Source organism: Ostrinia furnacalis, unplaced genomic scaffold (assembly GCF_004193835.3).
Source record: "Ostrinia furnacalis isolate ACB-3 unplaced genomic scaffold, ASM419383v2 OfSCF2414, whole genome shotgun sequence".
Taxonomy (NCBI): domain Eukaryota; kingdom Metazoa; phylum Arthropoda; class Insecta; order Lepidoptera; family Crambidae; genus Ostrinia; species Ostrinia furnacalis.
Window position 1 is genome coordinate 310,957 of NW_021132653.1, and position 20,699 is coordinate 331,655.

Consider the following 20,699-nt stretch of genomic DNA (forward strand, 5'->3'; position numbering starts at 1 on the left):
TAACTTGGAGAGATAATAATTGGTATATTGATGATACTCATGGCAGTTTATGGTTATAAATTAGGTATGTAAACAAGGTTCTTAATTTGTAACTGTCACAAATCATGTTTTGATCAATACAACCTGACACTGACTTGCAAAATGTAAGAAAATTAGAAAATTGAAAATGTCGCGTCTACTTGAACGCATTCACCTTTTTACCGTTCAAATTGCACGGTACCAGACGTCTGTTTATATTTTTTTTTCTTAAAAAAATAATAAATGGGCACAATGTTCACTTGGCAACCCTAAATTAACTCACGTCTCACACATTGAACAGCTGCCCGTCATATTACGTACGAATAGTGGGTCCAGAACTCCAAAGTGCACAATAAAATCGCATACCAATCGAAAAATGGTCAAAAGCCTTTTTTTTGGATGGAGTTATTACCTATTATCATGACGGATTCGATTTTAGATTCGATCAAAAAGTGAAACTTGTCTCTGTATAAGGTGGTATGTATAAAGGTCTACCAGAATCTCATGGCAAACAAAAATATTGGAAAAGTGTGTTTTTCATATTATGGCAATTGTCTATGGTTTAATTCACCTGTCAAAGAAAATTATGAAATCTGTCAGCCGCTGCAAAAATTTTGTAATCTCTTCTTGACTATTTGTTATTTTTGTGAAAAAGTCGAAAAAGCTCAAGCAAGTCATATTGTTTTCAGGCATAATTCAAAGTCAATCTTTAATTTTAAAGCGCGTCGTCGAGTTGACAGTAAGTTGGACTGAAATGTTTTAATACATTTAGTTTATTACCCAACTGCGTCAGAAGGAGGGTTATGTTTTTTTATATTATCTTTAATAGATGCTTCATCGGGGTTTTCAGGTATATCTCACAAATTGGTGCAGAGAAATGGTCAAAATGTTATGACCACGTAAAGAAAATTGAAAAAGATTTCATCAAGCAAGATTGAATAATGGAGAAGATTCCAAATTTTTTCTTTCCAATAAACTTGAAATAAATATAAGTAAAACTAATAATAATTGTGACAGAATCATGAAAATATCTCTACAAATAAAGAAGTTACAGGGCCCTAAAGTTGCGCATAACTATTCGCGCCATTTTGATCGGTGTATTTGTTACGGTCAAAGTGATAAAAATGTGAAAATTATGAATAATCGCCGGTTATTATGAATAATTACCGCATGATTTGGTTAATGTGATTAATATGAGGTCATTTATGTGTGTATAAAACTAAATAGGCGGCTTAGGGGTGGCCCAAGGGCCACCCCCGCCGCACCTTAACCTATTTTTCACTTTAAATCAAAACATTATGTTATAGGCATCATGGAAAAGTAATATTATGCAAGAAACATTCCAAACTCATTATGCCAAATTATATTAATATATGATATCAAAACGTTCAAAAGTTTGGCTGTACACGAAAATAACTAATTTTCAGAGATTCACATTATGTTATAAAGTCAATTTTGATCTAAGTCGAGTTAGATCCCTTTTCACTGGGGGTACAGATATATGATATCAAAACGTTCAAAAGTTTGGCTGTACCTACACGAGCACGTACACAAGATGTTGTTCTCTTTTAAGAAATTTGTTAGTACTAAGGTTGAATTATTAAATAATCACTGTTAAATGTGATTAATTTATCACTTTTACCGCGACTGTCGGTAATTATTCATAATAACCGGTTATTATTAATAATTTTCAATTTATCACATTAACCGTAACATATTCACGACAGTCATTCGGAGGACAAACAGTAAATTACCCCTGATGCAGTGCTGTTGACAGATCCATTTTTTTTAAATCTAGCAGTTTTTAATTTTTCAGCTAGGGTCACTCAAGATTTTCTAGTTCTGAATGAAGTGATAAGTTAAAAGTATGATGCATAATAAAATTAGTTACCTACTTAAAGTAATATACGATTTATTTATTTTTCAAGACATTTTCCTACCTACCTAAAATGGATATTCGTACTTCATGTTCATTAATAAATAAATTATTTACAAATAAATTATTTGAATTTGAATTAATATAAAGTCATAAAAGTAAAAAATTAATAGGTGTACCAGAATCTCATGGCATATGGGGAAAATAAACTTTGTTGAGTGCAGTACTGGGGAAATTGGATTAAACGATCTAGATACTGTTTAATTTTTTATTTATGATTTTATTAAATGAACATGAAGTAGGTAAGTACAAATATATTACATTTTAAGTATGTATGTATATGAAGAATGTTGTTATACATCGAGTTTTGAACAAATCTTAACATTACTATCATGTAACTAATTTTATTATGTGTCATACTTATGACTTAGATATCACTTCATTCAGAACTGGAAAACGATTCTAAGAACTCCACTTGCATTTCTTGTTCTTCAATAGATGATCAAGATAAAAGAGTGATTTATTATAAATCGCTTTTCCAGCATTTCAATTATTCAATCTTGCTTGATGAAATCTTATTCAATTTGCTTTACATGGTCATAACATTTTCACCATTCCTCTGCACCAATTTGAGATACACCTGAAAACCCCGAAAGATACTACATAAGAATAATATAAAAAAACATAACCCTCCTTCTGACGCAGTTGGGTAATAAACTAAATGTATCAAAACATTTCAATCCAACTTACCTGTCAACTCAACGATGCGCTTTAAAATCAAAGATTGACTTTGAATTATGCCATAATTTACAATACACATTGAAAACAATATGACTCGCTTGAACTTTTTCGATTTTTTCACAAAAATAACATAAAGATCTCGAAACTTTGGATCGAAAATTTCTGCAGATCTCATAATTTGCTTTGACAGGTGTCAATAAAGCCATAGACAATTGCCATAAGAACTTACTAAGCGACAGAGGGAATACCCTGGGTGTTTTTAACGGGTTCGAGCCCCCACATAACATAAAGCCGGCAGCAGGTCATTTTGTCCGTCTTCTACAGCTCGGAAAGGATAAACCTCAAGTCGGCTGAAGAGGCACCGCAATACGTCTAAGCAGTGTACCTTGACATTGAGACTCCTGCATCCTGCATCATTGAGCCTTAAACATACATAACAATAGTTTCATTAGTTAAAAGGTATAATATACAGGGTGGAATTATGTAATGCCACCTGGAGGGAAGTACACACGGCCACACTGTTAACTATCCATTTCCGTTTTTGCTCTCGCTCTAATCAAATGGTGATTCTTTGCGATAGAACGAGATGACATGACAGGCAATGGGCAGTTAACACTGTTGCCGATAGTACCTACTCTTAATATTACATAGACATTTTTTCTCAAAGAAAATATTCCTTTATTTTTTAAAAGAAACAGAACTGCAATCAAAGATTTCCAAAAATTTGCTTGCCACACCCGGGATTCGAACCAACTAAAATCTGTTAAAAATTACACCCTGTATTTTTATAGCATCGATCGTTAGGGTAATGAATTCTCTTTAACAAACTTGATTAATCAAATTAAAGGAAAACCATTAAATCTTAAATTATTTTAATTACGTACAGGAAATTGTTTGGTATGGTAGAGAATTTTCGAAAAATTTTCGAAAATCTTTGAATACACTTTTCTTTCTTTTCAAAAATAAAGGAATGTTTTCTTCCAGTAAAATTTTCTATCTACAGTATTAAGAGTACTTTCCCTCCAGGTGGCATTACAAAATTCCATCCTGTATATAGATGACCCACGCTGAACTCTGTACCCCCAGTGAAAACGGAGTTAAGTCGAAAATGGTGATTTTTGGGAAATCGCATTTGAAGTTAAAAAAAATCCTGCTTCGTCGCTATTAGAGATAACTTGGTGAAATATTTTTTAGGTGAAAGGTAATGTTAGATATAATTAGGCAGTGTGCCAGTTTGGGAAATATAGCATGTAGTTTTTTCGTAATTAAATAAAAACCCAGTTATATCGCCATGCACGGCAACTTTAAATTCGTGTAAAGTGATGTAATGGGACATAAATCATTTTACACCACACTGAATTGACCACCCGCTAACAAGTGTAAAGTGATACATTTTACNNNNGAACTGTCCCGCGAAACTCAATGACAGGGGGGCGCTACCATCGTTCAACTATATGGTTTCCAACATGGCAAAAATCGGAACTAGCGATCCGGTATCGACGGTGGCGCCCCACTGTCAATGTCATGCATAGGACAGTTCAGTATTTTGGAACTATACTCAAAAGTATAAATAGAAAGGTGAACAGTCCCTCCCACCCACTGACGTAAATATATCTCATCATCTCATGGACTTGGCGTATAGTTCCAAAATACTGAACTGTGCTGTGCATGACATTGACAGCGGGGCGCCACCGTCTATACCGGATCGCTGGTTCTGATTTTTGCCATGTTGGAAACCATACAGTTGAACGATGGTAGCGCCCCCCTGTCATTGAGTTTGGTGGGACAGTTCAGCGTGGGTCATCTACAGGGTGTTAGGTAAATAGGTATATGAGCCGACACTAGCCCATGTTAAGATGGGCATATAAATGGTATGGTGAAGTCAGAAAATTAATATCATCATTTTATTTTTTTTAATTTTAATACAAAATATTTTTTATAAAATCCGATTTGTATGAAAATTAAAATAATTAAAATGAAGATATCAATTTTCTGACTTTACCATACCATTTATATGCCCATGTTAACATGGGCTAGTGTCGGCTCATATACCCATTTACCTAACACCCTGTATAACTTTAAAATAAAAAAAAAACACAAAATTAACGTTATAGTTCCAAAATACTGGACTGTCCTGTCGATGACATTGACAGTGGGGCGCCACCGTCAATACCGGATCGCTGGTTCAGATTTTTGCCATGTTGGAAACCATATAGTTGAACGATGGTAGCGCCCCCCTGTCATTGAGTTTGGTGGGACAGTTCAGCGTGGGTCATCTATAACTTCTAAACTACGAAAAATCGTAGAACACATCATAAAGTTAATTCCGAAGGAATATTAACTTTATGGAACACATACATGGGGGTGAAATCGATAGGTCTAGTCCTCACCTTCGGCATGACACCTTACACGAAACACCTTGTATAGTTCCAAAATACTGGACTGTCCTGTCGATGACACTGACAGTGGGGCGCCACCGTCAATACCGGATCGCTGGTTCAGATTTTTGTCATGTTGGAAACCATATAGTTGAACGATGGTAGCGCCCCCCTGCCACTGAGTTTCGCGGGACAGTTCAGCGTGGGTCATCTATATATTTGTTTAAGCAATGTTTGTTTATATGACCCACGCTGAACTGTCCCACCAAACTCAATGACAGGGGGGCGCTACCATCGTTCAACTGTACAGGGTGGAAACGATAAGTGATCTCACTCGATTATTTCTAAACTATACAAGATATCGAAAAACTGATTACTGATCCTGAAAGTGCTTCACGAGCTCTTTCAAACGATATCAGTAATAGGTTACACAATTAACTGGATCTATCCGAAAATTCAATGTTTTCAGCCTCCATACTAAATGTATGCCACTATGCCAGCCACATAATATTAGAAGTGTTATTTTTTTATTTTAAATAATAAACACTTAAAATTAACTCGTAAATTGCATTCTTATTTAAAATTATTCATGGAAAACATTGGTTTTAAGCTTTACTTGCTATAATATTATCGAGACATGAGTGCCATGACTGTGGCAGTACTAAATGTATGAAGCTGGAAACATTGAATTTTCGGATAGATCCAGTTTATTTTAGAACTTATTATTATTGGTACCGTTGGATAAAGCTCGTGAAGCACTTTCAGGATCAGTAACCAGTTTTTGGATATCTTGTATAGTTTTTAATAAACTGGTTTTAACTACTAAATGTATGGAGACTGGAAACATTGAATTTTCAGATAGATCCAGTTTATTTTGTATACTATTATTGATACCGTTGGATAGAGCTCGTGAAGCACTTTCAGGATCAGTAATCAGTTTTTCGATATCTTGTATAGTTTAGAAATAATCGAGTGAGATCACTTATCGTTTCCACCCTGTATGGTTTCCAACATGGCAAAAATCTTCTTCTGTATAGTTCCAAAATACTGAACTGTCCTATCGGGGTATTTCGCCAAAAATGGTCGATTTTGCCTAATTTCCTTGGCACGAATTTTTTTTTGTTTTTAGTTATTTTTATTTTCCCATTGCATTAAGAAGCAAAAACTAAGCCAAAGTATCTAAAAGGGGTGTCATAATTCGTTTTAGAAACAAAGTTATGAGGTCATGAATTTTTGGTAGCCAAGGAAATTATTATAAATATTGTTTTCTCTAAGTTTTTTTCTGTGGTTTGCTTTTTTTTAATTCGATCCATTTTAGTGTACCTTCGCAAGCAAACATACCAATGAATATGACATATCATTATAACGTTTTTACACAACTAAGGAAGATAAATGCAGTAGATTGAGTTAAGAGTTAAAAACAAGTTGTGATATATCTATTCTGATATCCATTTCTTAAAATGTATATTTTAAACTTATTCCAATAAAGAAATACTAAAAATTTGACTTAACGCCGAATTAAAAATGGTCTTTTATAATTTCCTAGGCCATTTTAAGCCACGGAAAACAAGGAAATTAGTGCCAAAGAAATTAGATTTATGCCTAAAAGACAACACAAACAAAAACCTATTTACCCTATCCATTTACTATTTAAATTATGGGTTAACCCCAACAGACACTACATTTGTTTAAATAAACATTAAAATTAATCCATTGTTTAGCTGAAAAAAACCGCCCAAAGAAATTGACTTTTTAGTAAACAAAAACCCAAGGAGGGACCTACTTACGCGATTTGTCGCGAAACTGATCAACGATGTACTGTCCTGCCTTGATGGTCTTTTGGGACGTAATGGCCGAGTTGTAACGGTGCAGTGCGTTACATTCTAAGTTTTTTCGTTTCGTTACTACAATGGTCGAAAAGAAGACCCAGGGAAATTATACTTTTCACCTGGACAAGAACTTAACTTCACTTTATTTTCTTCCTATTAGTATTTGACATTTAAAGTTTTTATTTTTCGATAGCCAAACGTTTCTCAAATGTAAAGAGAGTGCTATTAGAATTAAATTACGCTTCAATTTGTTATAATGTGCCTTCATTTTGGCAAACAACAGTAATGGACAGAACAAGGAAATTAGAAAAACGACTTTTGATTAAGTTTTTCTACGGTTTTATTTGTAGTTTCTGCTATTGTAATAGCAAAAACAAATAAAACTTTTGATGAACTTTCCCTTAAAAATAGTTTTATACAGATAGATATAAAAAAACATGTGTTCGCCTGCCTGGACACAGAAAATTTACTGTTTCGGCGAAATACCCATCGATGACATTGACAGCGGGGCGCCACCGTCTATACCGAATCGCTGGTTCCGATTTTTGCCATGTTGGAAACCATAAAGTTGAACGATGGTAGCGCCCCCCTGTCATTGAGTTTGGCGGGACAGTTCAGCGTGGGTCATCTATAACCAGCGATCCGGTATAGTTCCAAAATACTGGACTGTCCTGTCGATGACATTGACAGTGGGGCGCCACCGTCAATACCGGATCGCTGGTTCAGATTTTTGCCATGTTGGAAACCATATAGTTGAACGATGGTAGCGCCCCCCTGTCATTGAGTTTGGCGGGACAGTTCAGCGTGGGTCATCTATATTGATTGACGGTAGCGCCCCGCTGTCAATGTCATGGATAGGACCTTTAGACATACTCTCTAATCTGTGGATAGGACAGTTATTTTGGAACATATCCCTCCATGGTCCCACCATTCTGAAACGTCAAGTGGCAAAAACTTTAACAAAAATCAAAAAATAAACCAACGGTATTGATAATAGCGCCCTTCGTAAATGGTTGTATCTCCTGCTGGCGGGGTTACCAGCAGATCCTCCACAGAATCAGTACAAAACATGACAGCAGCAGATTTAATTTTCCGAAATTGCTTCTCTCCGGTAGATCCAAACTTTTTGTTAATACCTGAAAATCAGACGTTTGCTGAAAATATAGTGCAACTCATGATTTCGAGTAAATAGATGGACCATGGACCGAATGTGGAGTCCAATCGATTATTTTTAATACCATAGACTGAAAGATTAACTGCCAACCCTGAACAAAATCAATAATGTTGCCATCGCATAAAAACACACTTGTAACTTTAACCGTATTGTTGTCAACAAGAAGGATGCATTTTCTTTGACAAATAATTATTGGTGTCATTGTAATTTCCTTGTGACACAAGAAAATGATATGCAACTGTGTGCCTTATAGCATTTAACCTATAAAGTCGTCGTATTTCTGTGACGTCTATCTCCGATTTTTGTAAACACGCTTGTCGAATACACAATTTCTATAGTTGAATAGGCTATTTATTGCGGAAGTAATGGCTTCCTAAAATTTAATTGCAGGCTTTATTATATTATTGTAATTAAATTAAACAAACAACAAATCCTAATCAATGTTTTATCAGTAAAGTTAAGTGTACCTGGTGAAAATCTGAGTTATTATCCGGCGTTTTAGCACATCCTATGTTATGCCGCGTCCCGTGAGATAGTTACAAAGAATTGTCCCAAAATAGGATTCTGTTTGTATTTGCCGAAACAACGATATAATTTATGAAACCAGTGTATATTGTCAAAGGTTTATTTATGATTTTAAGTTCTACAGTGCGATTTTGGCGATAGCAAAATCGTGGTATTACCTACGCGTAGAAGATGAATCGGATATACTTGTAGAGGTTGAGTTATTTGGATTACCATGAGTGATGCTGGAGGTACAAACTCTGTAATGAGCAAAATGACGGGGCTGCAAGAGGAGGACGGATCTGATGACTCTGTTGACAGCGATGACGATGAGACGATAGCGAGGATACAGCGAGCTCACTTCGCTCAGACGGCTGCTATGAATGCTCGAAGACGAGCGGCTCCGCGTGCGAGACCTATGAGCCATAAGAGAAAAATGGAAGCTGTAAAAAATTTCCACGATTTCACGAAAAAACTAAAGAAGGACACAGGTATCACGATTCGGAGTCTAGTTGGGAATAACGTCTTGGAGTTAAGTGATTTCTCAAGTGATGATAGCAAATCTGACAGTGACGGTTTGTCAGAGGAAGAGTTTGTTGTGAACCCTAATGCTGTGCAGGAGTTAGAGGAAGACAATGAAAGCTACATAGATCCGTTTACTGGTGATATAGTTCAAGGTAAGAGTAAGCCTAAGGAACAGAAGCCACCGAGTCCACCACCTAAAGAGCCTACTCCAAAGGTGGAGCCAAAAACTGAGCCTGTAGAGGAGCCAAAGACTTTGTCGATCAGTGATATCATCAATGATGAAGGAGATTTGGATTTGACTAAGAATGTTGAGATAGCCGAGGTGGATGAAGGTGAGTTATGTCCGGACAAAACACCTGAAGACTTGTTGGACATGAAGCAAGAGGAAAGTAGCCAGGACTTTGATATTACTGAGAAGCTAAAGGAAATGGGCGAGATAAGTGTGAAGCCTGTTAAAAAGGAGGACGACGATGGCAGCACTGCTGAAGGAGAAGAGAAAAAGGAAGAAAATGAGGATGAGGTAAGAGCTTTTATAGAGCCTTTCTCAATTAGAAAGCACCAAGTTATGTTTCTGTACTTATTTGTGTAACCACAATTTAATTCTTGTGCATGTAATGAACATCCATGTGGGTTCATACTGTATTGTTAGTGTCTTCATTTATTTATTGAATCAATGTTCCAATGTATATAGAAATGAGATCTAATAATAAGGTTTAGGACATTTAGCTAATCTGTGTCTAATTATATGTGAACAAATGAAATGTACAGCTTTATAATTTCTATTTCAGAAAAAAGCAAATTCAAATGTAAATGCTTTAAATGTACGCCGAAACATCAGAGAAGTGATGGATGAGAAAAACTTGGATGCATCTACTCTCGCTGCTCAGAGACAGGAGTCTGAGCGTTTGGCCAGGGTGCAGGAGCAGCAGAGAATCATCAGAGAGGTATTTATGTCACCATAACATTCTGAATTCCGTCAGATTATAATCTCACATAGTTAGATTACAATCTAACCTAACCTAACCCACTGTTAGTTTACAATCTTACGCGTTATTTATAAATTGACAGAGTTCACAATTTCGCGTTGACATTTACATAAAGAATTACAAAAACCCTTACTTCTTTTGTTTGTCACATTATGTATGAATAGCCTAATATTAGAAACTAATTGGAAACCACCACACAATTGTTTTTGTACCACTTTGTGTGGCTTTCCTTTTTCCATCATAACAATTTGATGGAAAATGGATTCGAAAGGTTCTTTTATTCCCCTGTCACTATCGGTCAATTGCCTTCAGGCCTTGATACTCTAATAATCTTATGATGTTTTAAATCAATCGAATTCTGATGGTGTTGACTGTTTCTTCCAACAGGTACAAAGACAAATAGCAATAAACAGACAAAACAAAATCCATCAGAAAACATTATCTTTACTACAAGGTGGATCATCCCTTCTAAAGAAATCTGGACAAGGACAAAAGTTAAAGTAAGTATTTATTTATGAAACACCAAGTTTGTAAATCTTTCATTAATAATAATAATATACTAATTAATATGTTTTTTCCAGTCTCCCTAATACAGTGTTAGTAAAACTGCCAACTGGTGAAGTTAAGAAGACCACTATGAAGCAAGGTCAAGTAGAAGTTACAAAAGTTGCCAAACCTTCCCCGTCAGGGTCTGCTCCACAGAAAAGACCCGATCAGAAGACTGATAAGAAAGAGGTGAGTATTCAGACAAATTATTCTGGAAATTTTATTGTCTTAGTTGATTCCTATTTTCTACCTAAGGATATACATAACAATGGGTCCGATGCTGCCTGCATTCAGTTGGTTCCTTATTAATGACGTTTTATGTCTTCTTGCATGTCATAATAGTTTTTATGTTGCATATTACAACATACTATTATATTTCAGGTTGTAGAAATAGTTGATAGTAGCAGTGGTGAGGAGTCATCATCTTCATCATCAGACTCGGACGACTGCATCATGTTGTCAGATTCTGAAGTTCCGCCTAGTCCTGAAGCTGATGAGGATCCTAATAATTCAGGTAAAAAAAGTTCATACTGTAGGCAACTTTAGTTGATAATTAATTACTTTATGAAAATTTTATTTATAGGATTTTTTATGTACTTACCACTATACTATCCATCAATGCCTATTAAGCTTCGAGAAAACAACACAACAGACAGTTGTGGTAACCCATCCATTTGCAAATTACATACATAGCCTACACACATACATTTAAATAAAGTCTGCTGCTTATGCTAAAGTTTTGAACTAGAATATATCATACTTTAACTTGAGGATTGGATTAACTACCCAAGTGTCTTTATGTGAAAGAACCATGTTTGTATTATGTCTCTCAAACCCTATTTACACTATTATTGTATCTGCATACGAACTTCTGATTCAAGCATTAACTCCATATTTTATTGTTTAGGTCTGCATGTGAATGATGCATATAACATTCCCGACGAGCAAGGTCGAGTGTTGATCAACATCGGTCATCCTGAAACGGAAGAGGACATATTTGTCGCGCCACAAATCGCCAGGATCATAAAGCCACATCAGGTACTTACACCTCTGTTATAAAATATTTTATTATACTTTATTATTTCTATTTAAACATTAGGGCCTATAAGAGTCGACACACGCCCTTAAAAAACATCGTATGCATAGGCCCTTAGATAAAGTTCAAGTTTCATGTGCCTAGTTCCACAATACAGAATAAAGCCATTAAATTCTTAGGCTTTAAATTTGACTAACGTCAAAAATCTGTCAAACTTCATACAAAAAGCACCAGTTATCGTCATAGTTACCGTTAAAGTTAGGTCACGGTAATTAGGTGGTGCAACTCAGCCTTAGAACTTTGTTTTATCCACTGCTTGAAACTCGTATCCGTTTTTAAAACCTATTTGTTTTTCTTCGTCAGATTGGTGGTGTGAGGTTCCTCTTTGACAATATCATAGAATCGGTGGAACGGTTTTCGAATTCGACGGGCTTCGGTTGTATACTGGCGCATTCCATGGGTCTTGGAAAAACATTGCAAATTGTGACCTTCTGTGATATATTCCTGCGACATACCAGTTCCAAGACTGTGCTGTGTATTATGCCTATCAATACTTTACAGAATTGGGTATGTATTCACAGTACATTACTTTAAACTGAATACTTATGTTGTTTGTTCATTGTGATGTTGAATAATGTGCTTTAAGTTAATATTTTAATGTTATAAACTTCTTTGATGATTACCAGGTGGCTGAATTTAATATGTGGCTCCCTCTGGATGCAACAAATAGCCCCTTGGCAGCCCATGGAGAAGTGAGGCCAAGAAATTTTCCGATTTATGTACTCAACGACAGTCATAAAACGTTGCAAATGCGTGCCAAAGTTGTTAAGGTAATTTGAATTTTATTATTTTCATATAAAACTCATGTTACCAAGAAAATTTGATATACAACGTCTTTTTGTAATTTTAGGACTGGACCACCACTGGTGGTGTGCTTATGATAGGTTATGAGTTGTATAGACTTCTCAGTATGAAAAAGGACAAAAAACCTCGTAAGAAAAAGAAAGCTGAATTGAAAGCTGAAGCGGAGAGAGAGAAGGAAGAAAAGAAAAACGAAAAACTTGACATTGGAAATGAAGACACACAGGTAACTCAATATCTTCTTGTGATGCGTTGATTTTTGGTCGTCTAAAGCCTGCTCCGTGAGCACGTAGAATTTTGTCCAATGACCCCAAGCTACCCATCCTTATCGCTCGCGCGTAATTATGTTGCTGTCGCACTCGCACACTCACTGCGGGCGCGCGTCGCACAGTCGCGACAGCAATATAATTACGCGCGAGCGATAAGGATGGGTAGCTTGGGGTCATTGGACAAAGGAATTGTAAAATGTTGTGATGGGCACGTATTTTGATGACTGGGTGTCCTTTAGTGTGACTTATCGCATTAATTTATCGAAATTATGTAATTAAACTTCAACTCATATTATTGTTTCTATGTTTTCAGAGTTCAGACGTAACGAATCAAACAAAAGCCTCGGAGGAGTCCAAAGACGATGCCGACGTGAAAACTGACGCAGATTTGAAAGACGATGTGAAGAAAGATGACAAGAAAGAAGATACTCCAAATGATGAGGATAAGAAGCTTTTAGATGGTAACTATAATAAATTACACAAATAACGCCCATATTCACGACGATGCTTGCTTAAGTGAAGCAGCAAATCGAACGCACAGCGTTGAATAGAGCTCTGTGATTGGTTCGTGTATCACCCTGTGCGTCCACGCGCTCTGTGAGACCTCATAGTAATGTTTGTGGGCGTTGAGCTCAAGTGTTCTATCGTGGCAACACGTTGTTTTCAGAAACCGATATGATTTTTACTGCTGGAACTGCTGGAAAGAAAGTGTCACTGTATTCCTCAACAATAAGATACATCCTCTTAGTTCTCCCAATACTTGTGTTTGTAGCAGCTGCTTATCTAACGCTTTTACTGAGGTCATGGTGTATTAAATATTTTTTATTATTCATGTATACGTTTTTTTTTTCAGAAATGTACGAAGCCCTGGTAAAACCGGGTCCTGACCTGGTTATTTGCGACGAGGGCCATCGGATTAAAAACTCTCATTCCAATATTTCTTACGCGTTGAAACAAATGAGGACTAAGCGAAGAGTTGTACTCACTGGTAAGTATTTTACAGAGTTTAAGGCAATTTTAACCGCTTGAGTCCCAGACGGCATTAATTAATGTCATAACAATTGATTATCTATTGTGTCTAGATTCGCGGGCCTTGAAGGATTAATAAGCGATTTAAGGCTATGTTTTATTAATTTATTTAATGAAATGAATATGAACAGTTTTTATGATTAGGTATGTAATAACGAAAAATATGTGCGTATTGACCTAGTATACTGATGTAACATGTTGTAAAACATGATCAGCTACATTAATTAAAGTTATGTAATACATGATATTAGTGTTGTTAATTTATAAATTATTAACTCCGTCACTCAGCGTTTCCTACAGACACGCAAGTTGTACATTGTTTCAACTGTTGCCATTCTACCTGTAGACCATTATGGGCCTACCATTTATAATCTTAGGTTGTTAAATATCTGCACTGGAGGTGCATAATATTATCTCTTTTGTCCCTTTCACACATTTATTTGTGCTACGTAGGTTATCTCCAGTTTAATTATTTAATATTTTTCCAGGATACCCATTACAAAACAACCTGCTCGAATACTGGTGCATGGTGGACTTCGTCCGTCCCAACTACCTGGGCAGCAAGACGGAATTCTGCAACATGTTCGAGCGGCCCATCCAGAATGGGCAGTGCATAGACTCCACGCCGCAGGACATACGACTCATGCGCTATAGGGCGCATGTTCTTCACTCGCTACTAGTCGGTTTCGTGCAACGGTAAGTGATATAATAATTTAGCCCCAGCGTGTCGGAGTTTTTAAAGGAGTCCCATGAATCGCGTGTAAAATACCCCGATGGCTCTGGCCCACTAAATAGGCTAGTATCCTAAAATAAAGTCCGTCAATTACATAATTCAAAAATATTGGACACGTATATTTGTATTTGCCAATCAAACAAGTAATTACGTTTGATGCGGTGAAGTTCCGATTGACGTCACAAACAAACACTTTGTTACGCGTCCGATAGCAAACCCAAAAATGCACACCTCCATGTGTGCTAATCCTAGTAGAAGAACTTTAAGTGACATGGCATATTTCGTAGTTTAGGATAATATACATAATATCAAATACATAAACCGTTTAATATTTTTATGTAAACAGGAGATCACACGCAGTGCTGCAGTCAACACTACCGCAGAAGGAAGAATATGTGCTCTTAGTGCGCATGACGCCTCTACAAAGGAAACTATACGACCGGTTCATGAACGAAGTGGTCCGCTCTACGGCTGTGCCTAACCCTCTGAAGGCTTTCGCTATCTGTTGTAAGGTAAGAGACATTTAAAAGAATCGTAAAACAACATCGAAATATTATAACTTTAAAGTTTCCATATAGGACGTGGCTACAAGTAAACAAGTTATAAAACGTGACAGTTTTATATTCGATATCGCTCCATGTAGCGAAGTAACTGCATACAAAATAGGCCAGACCAAAGCTAATTCGGAATCACATCTGTCATGTTTTCTCATTTGTCTAGCGGGCCAGCACTCGTTTTTGTAATTTTTAAACAACTGCTGCATTTATATTTCTCTTAGAGTAAAAATATTTTATTTTATATCGTACTAGCTTTCCACCCGCGGCTTCGCCTGCGTGGAATTTTGTCTGTCACAGAAAATTTTTATCGCGCGCGTTCCTGTTTTAAAAACCGGGATAAAAACTATCCTATGTCCTTTCCCGGGACTCAAACTATCTCTATGCCGAATTTCATCAATTTCAATTTCATCGGTTCAGTGGTTTAGGCGTGAAAGAGAGACAGACAGACAGAGTTACTTTCGCATTTATAATATTAGTATAGATGTTAAATATTTGTAATCTACAGATATGGAATCACCCAGACGTGTTGTACAACTTCCTCAAAAAGCGGAGCGAAGTGAACGCAGCCATTGAAGAAGATTTGGACTTGGAGGAAATTGGCGGAGTGACCAAGGCCGGCCGCGCGAAAAGTAAGGCGGTGAGCACCAGAAGAGCAGCTAAACCACGGGTAAACACATATTTTTTATCAATGAATTAGTTAATTTCTATGTGTAATGTATTGCAGTTGACAATATGGCTATTTTTGTTTGTATTTGCAGGGCGCACCCAAAAAACCAGCAGCAACTATTCCGCCTAACACGACCACAGGCTCAATGGCACCTCGGCCAGACCCTGGGTCATTCAGTAATGCACCATATCCGCCTAACGGCCCCTACGGCCCGCCCAACGCCTATCGACCCGATCAGCAATCCGGGCCTTATCCTCCATACCCTAACTACCAAAACCCAGGCCCAGGATACTACCCACCAAACCAAGGCTACAATCAAAATTACGACAGCAACTACTACCAACAGCAACCGCCCTACGGAAATAACTACCCCAATCAATACCCACCAAATAACCCCGAGCAAGGTGGATACAACCAAAACTACTGGGGAAACGGCAACTACTATGGAAACTCGAGCTATTACAACAACCCACAATACCCTCAAGGCAGTAACCAACAGCCGCAGGACTACAGAGCTAACCCTTCGGCTGATTTCAATAATACTCCACAGCAGTATCCACCGAATTATAACCAGACGCCCCAACATGATCAAGCGTACCCTGGAAATGCAATGCAACCGTATCAAAATAACCAAGAAGGTTATTCGGGCCAGCCGAGGCCACCATATCCAGGTTACAATCAACCGGGATACTCAGATTACAACACAAATGCTACACCAGGGAATTTTCCCCCGAATCAGCCTTCGCAAGAATATCAAAATCCATCGTACCAGGGAGGTCCCTACCCTGGCGGTTCCTCATACGGGCCTAATGCTGCACCATACAATCAGTACGAGAACCAGCCTCCGAACTACCCTGGTTATCCTAACAGTGTTCCTCCTAATCAAATGAGTAACAATATGGTGCCCCAGGCTATCAAAACTGAACCCAATGCACATGGTATGCCTCCCGCCTATCCGGCTAATGAAATTAAACCAGAACCGAGTATTGCGCAAACTTCGAACCCACCCTATGGAGATCCGAACTTCGGTTACCAGGCGAATACTTCAGCATCTGGCTTCCAAGCTGGTCAGGCTGAGAGTTCTAATGGTAGCTATCCTCAACAATATCCCTTCCCACCTCATCTTGAAACGAAACCGCCTTTAGGAAGTGCCAGTTCTGGAAGCCCAGTGACGGCATGGCCGATAACCGAACTAAAAACAGAAGTTGACAAACTTAAAGCAGAAGAAAAACAAGAAATAAAATCCGAATCCGACGGTGAAGTGAAGATAGAAGATTTGGACACGAAGAAAATTGTAAAAGATGAGGGTAAGAAAGCGAATCATATTGAAAGTCCTTTGGCTAAGGAACCTGAAGTTCCTAAGAAGAAAGAAAAGGACGCAAAGGCAGACGCAGCGAAAAGCGACGCGTCCGAGTCTGAAAATGAGCCTCCTAGACGGGGAAGGCCAAGGAAGGGGAAGGAAGGTAAAAAACCAGCGGAGAAGAAAGGCAGGGGTCGTCCAAAAGCGAAAGGAAGAAAAGACCGAAAGACCTCGAAAGAAAAACATAACGATGACTCGGAGTCAGAAGAGAGTGAAAAGGAAGAAAAACCGAATCGAGAGGAAGAACTTGCGATGGTGAAGAAAGCTGAAGAAATGACCTACGATTGGGCAGCTGATCTGTTGAAAGATTACATACCCGGTGTCATAGAGAACTCGGCTAAGATGGAGTTGTTCTTTTACATCCTAAATGAAAGCATCAAAATGGGCGATAGGTTACTTCTTTTCAGCCAAAGTTTGTTCACCCTGAATTTAATTGAAGACTTCTTAGAACGAAATTACATTCCCGGGACTAACTGCTTATGGGAGAGAAATACCAATTACTATCGTAAGTAGTGATTTCATAATTATTATTACGTAGAAATGTTGCAAAAACTGCAACTTGTGTGACAATGACAATAAAAAGTTTTCAGAATAAAGACTTATGTAATGTTAACTCATATAAAGCGTTTATGTATTCATTATTGTATTAAAATTTTCGTTATTTCCAGGCCTGGACGGCTCAACACACGCGTTAGAACGCGAGAAGTTGATAAACGAATTCAACGCGAACCCACACGTTTACTTGTTCCTTGTGTCGACGCGCGCCGGCTCGCTCGGTATCAACCTCGTGGGCGCCAATCGAGTCATCGTGTTCGACGCCAGTTGGAACCCTTGCCACGACACGCAGGCTGTGTGTCGAGTGTACAGGTATGTTCAATAGATTTATCCATTATTGATATTGAATTCGGGCTGTGTTCCTGAATGCCTAAATCTCTGAAGTTTTCTCATTTTAGTTTAGACGGCACTATGTAACTGCAAGCGCTGTACACAATAATTAAATCTTTTGACTGCCGAGTTACTAAAAATATTCAATTACTATATTATTAGAGGTTGTGTTCCCCGCTTGGCGTTTACCGTGTTAACCCTGACTACAGATTAGGTTCCACCCTAGTAGTTATTAGGATCTACTTCTTTCCCATATTTGCATTACTATAACGCTACTACTTATTTATGATTCACAAAACAAGTTACAGTCATAGGGCGTCCGCGGAAGAACAGCTTCGTGACTTGCCCTTTTGAGCATGTCACGATAAATGCTGAGCGAGTGCTTTTTTATTGTGTCAATAAACCTATTCTATTCATATTTACAACTACAGTATATCACACTGATACAGTAGTAGAGATGTCGCTAACTTCTTCCATAATTCTGATTGTTTGATATCATTTCGGTGACTCACCTTTTGCACGTAACTTACCAACCCCTATTTTCAGATACGGCCAAAAGAAGCCATGCTTCGTATACCGGTTCGTGATGGACTGGTGCCTCGAGAAGAAGATCTATGACAGACAGATCAACAAGCAAGGCATGGCCGATCGCGTGGTCGACGAGTGCAACCCAGACGCGGTGCTATCGATGAAGGAAATCACCAACCTGTGCTTCGATAATGATGAGAAGGTATCTGCAGCGTTTTTCAATATTTAGAAAGAGACCAAGAAAAACTAAAGCATACTTCTTTTCACAACAGTGAAAATTTGCTACTAAATTCTAAACATTTATTCATAATTCTTCCAGTAGATATCGTAAAAGGCGATTCAGGTACAAATATCCATACATCTGGCCTTCCCAACCTATCTAGCGTGGCCACTCCATTAGGCCAATTCCTCCATTTGACTCGAATAATTTAGAGATGGTTGTGCTCCTTCAGAAATAACCTAATGATTTATTAATTAGCTAAAAAATTGCAGTGGTCAAATAATTTGTCTTCTTTCATTATATTTTAAATGTTAAACATGATATTTCTAGGAGTCAGAAGCGAAAGACTTGTCCGAATACAAAGACAAGTACCTAGACGTGTTGATGCAAGGCATTATAACTCAGCTGTGGAAGTCGCTCAGCAAAGAACCGTTCCAACACGAGTCCCTATTGGTTGATAGAAAGGAGAAGAAGCTATCTAGTGCTGAGAAGAGATTGGCGCAGCGAGGGTGAGCAAAATATTATTATTTTACAATAATTAGGTAGTATTAAAGTTAATAGATCTAATTTGATAATTAAAATATTGAACACTCAACTTGCACTTATGTTTCTATAGTAATTTTAAACAAAATTACTTAGTATTAAATAAGCATACGATTACCGCGCACGCTATTTTGGAGTTTATTCCTGGGTTGTCATTTGTCATTCCTAACCTGCGTGGCACTGGATAGCAGACCTTTGGCCATTGTGTAATTATTTAAACATACAGTTTTTTTTACAGTAAATAGCATTTTTAATTGCAAATTCTTTCAGTAAAGATGACACGATTTTTAAGCTTGGATAATGGCACGTCAAATTTAAATTGTAGTACATGCGATTTTGTAAAAAATGTCATATGAATGAGGGCTATCGTTTTAGCGCTCACCAGTTTGCGCCACTGCAGGCAGAGTAAGGTCCTGTCACTTGCTAGTAGCGAAGACAGTGGCACCAACTGGTGAGTGCTAAAGTTGTAGGAGGACTATCGCATTTTCACTCATCAAGATGGCGCCACTGTAGAGTAAGGTCCTGTCAATCGCCAGGGGTGCCAACTATCTACTATACAGGGTGTTAGGTAAATGGGTATATGAGCCGACACTAGCCCATGTTAACATGGGCATATAAATGGTATGGTGAAGTCAGAAAATTGATATCTTCATTTTAATTATTTTAATTTTCATACAAATCGGATTTTATAAAATTTATTTTGTATGAAATTAAAAAAAATTAAAATGATGATATCAAAATTCTGACTTCACCACACTATTTATATGCGTATGTTAACATGGGCTAGTGTCGGCTCATATACCCATTTACCTAACACCCTGTATAAAAATAAGTCGGGTTTCCTCCCTGACGCTATAACTGAAGAACGCACGAACCGATTTCCACGGTTTTGCATTCGTTGGAAAGGTCTCGGGCTCCGTGAGGTTTATAGCAAAGAAAATTCGGGAAAAGGGGGTAAAACGGGATCCACGCGTACGAAGTCGCGGGTGGCCGCTAGTTAAGTATAAAAACGATAGCCCTCATTTTGTCCGTATAGCCTGNAACACTTAGAAAGTGACAAAAAATTTTAAAATAGGTAGTTGAAACAAACCACAGCTAATTTTCATAGTGGACTGTACTATACGATAAACATGTCAGTCAATTTGACAACCTTTGTCGGAAACATTATTCTAAAGATGATCCACGCTGAACTGTCCCACCAAACTGAATGACAGGGGGGCGCTACCATCGTTCATCTATATGGTTTCCAAACATGGCAAAAATCGGAACCAGCGATCCGGTATTGACGGTGGCGCCCCACTGTCAATGTCATCGATAGGACAGTCCAGTATTTTGGAACTATATGAAAATATTGTCCAAACCCTTAGTATTTCTCTTCGACAAATACTTTAACACATTGTGAACCACTTTTCTTTAACGACTATAAAAATATTT

At 37.6% G+C, this 20,699-nt stretch overlaps 1 protein-coding gene across 1 annotated transcript in view; it reads left to right on the top strand.

The window, feature by feature from the left end:
* Positions 1-8,056: 8,056 nt before the first annotated feature.
* LOC114355472 (uncharacterized) overlaps positions 8,057-20,699 on the top strand; it is a 20,566-nt gene continuing 7,923 nt past the window's right edge. The window contains exons 1-18 of the mRNA XM_028308319.1: positions 8,057-9,565; positions 9,834-9,989; positions 10,419-10,531; positions 10,613-10,766; positions 10,959-11,091; positions 11,485-11,615; positions 11,977-12,180; positions 12,300-12,443; positions 12,524-12,700; positions 13,057-13,204; positions 13,597-13,731; positions 14,261-14,468; positions 14,852-15,017; positions 15,568-15,729; positions 15,821-17,594; positions 17,758-17,956; positions 18,521-18,704; positions 19,053-19,231. Of these exons, the coding sequence (XP_028164120.1) occupies positions 8,756-9,565; positions 9,834-9,989; positions 10,419-10,531; positions 10,613-10,766; positions 10,959-11,091; positions 11,485-11,615; positions 11,977-12,180; positions 12,300-12,443; positions 12,524-12,700; positions 13,057-13,204; positions 13,597-13,731; positions 14,261-14,468; positions 14,852-15,017; positions 15,568-15,729; positions 15,821-17,594; positions 17,758-17,956; positions 18,521-18,704; positions 19,053-19,231 (5,177 nt within the window). The 5' untranslated portion in view covers positions 8,057-8,755. The remainder of the gene's footprint in view (positions 9,566-9,833; positions 9,990-10,418; positions 10,532-10,612; positions 10,767-10,958; positions 11,092-11,484; positions 11,616-11,976; positions 12,181-12,299; positions 12,444-12,523; positions 12,701-13,056; positions 13,205-13,596; positions 13,732-14,260; positions 14,469-14,851; positions 15,018-15,567; positions 15,730-15,820; positions 17,595-17,757; positions 17,957-18,520; positions 18,705-19,052; positions 19,232-20,699) is intronic.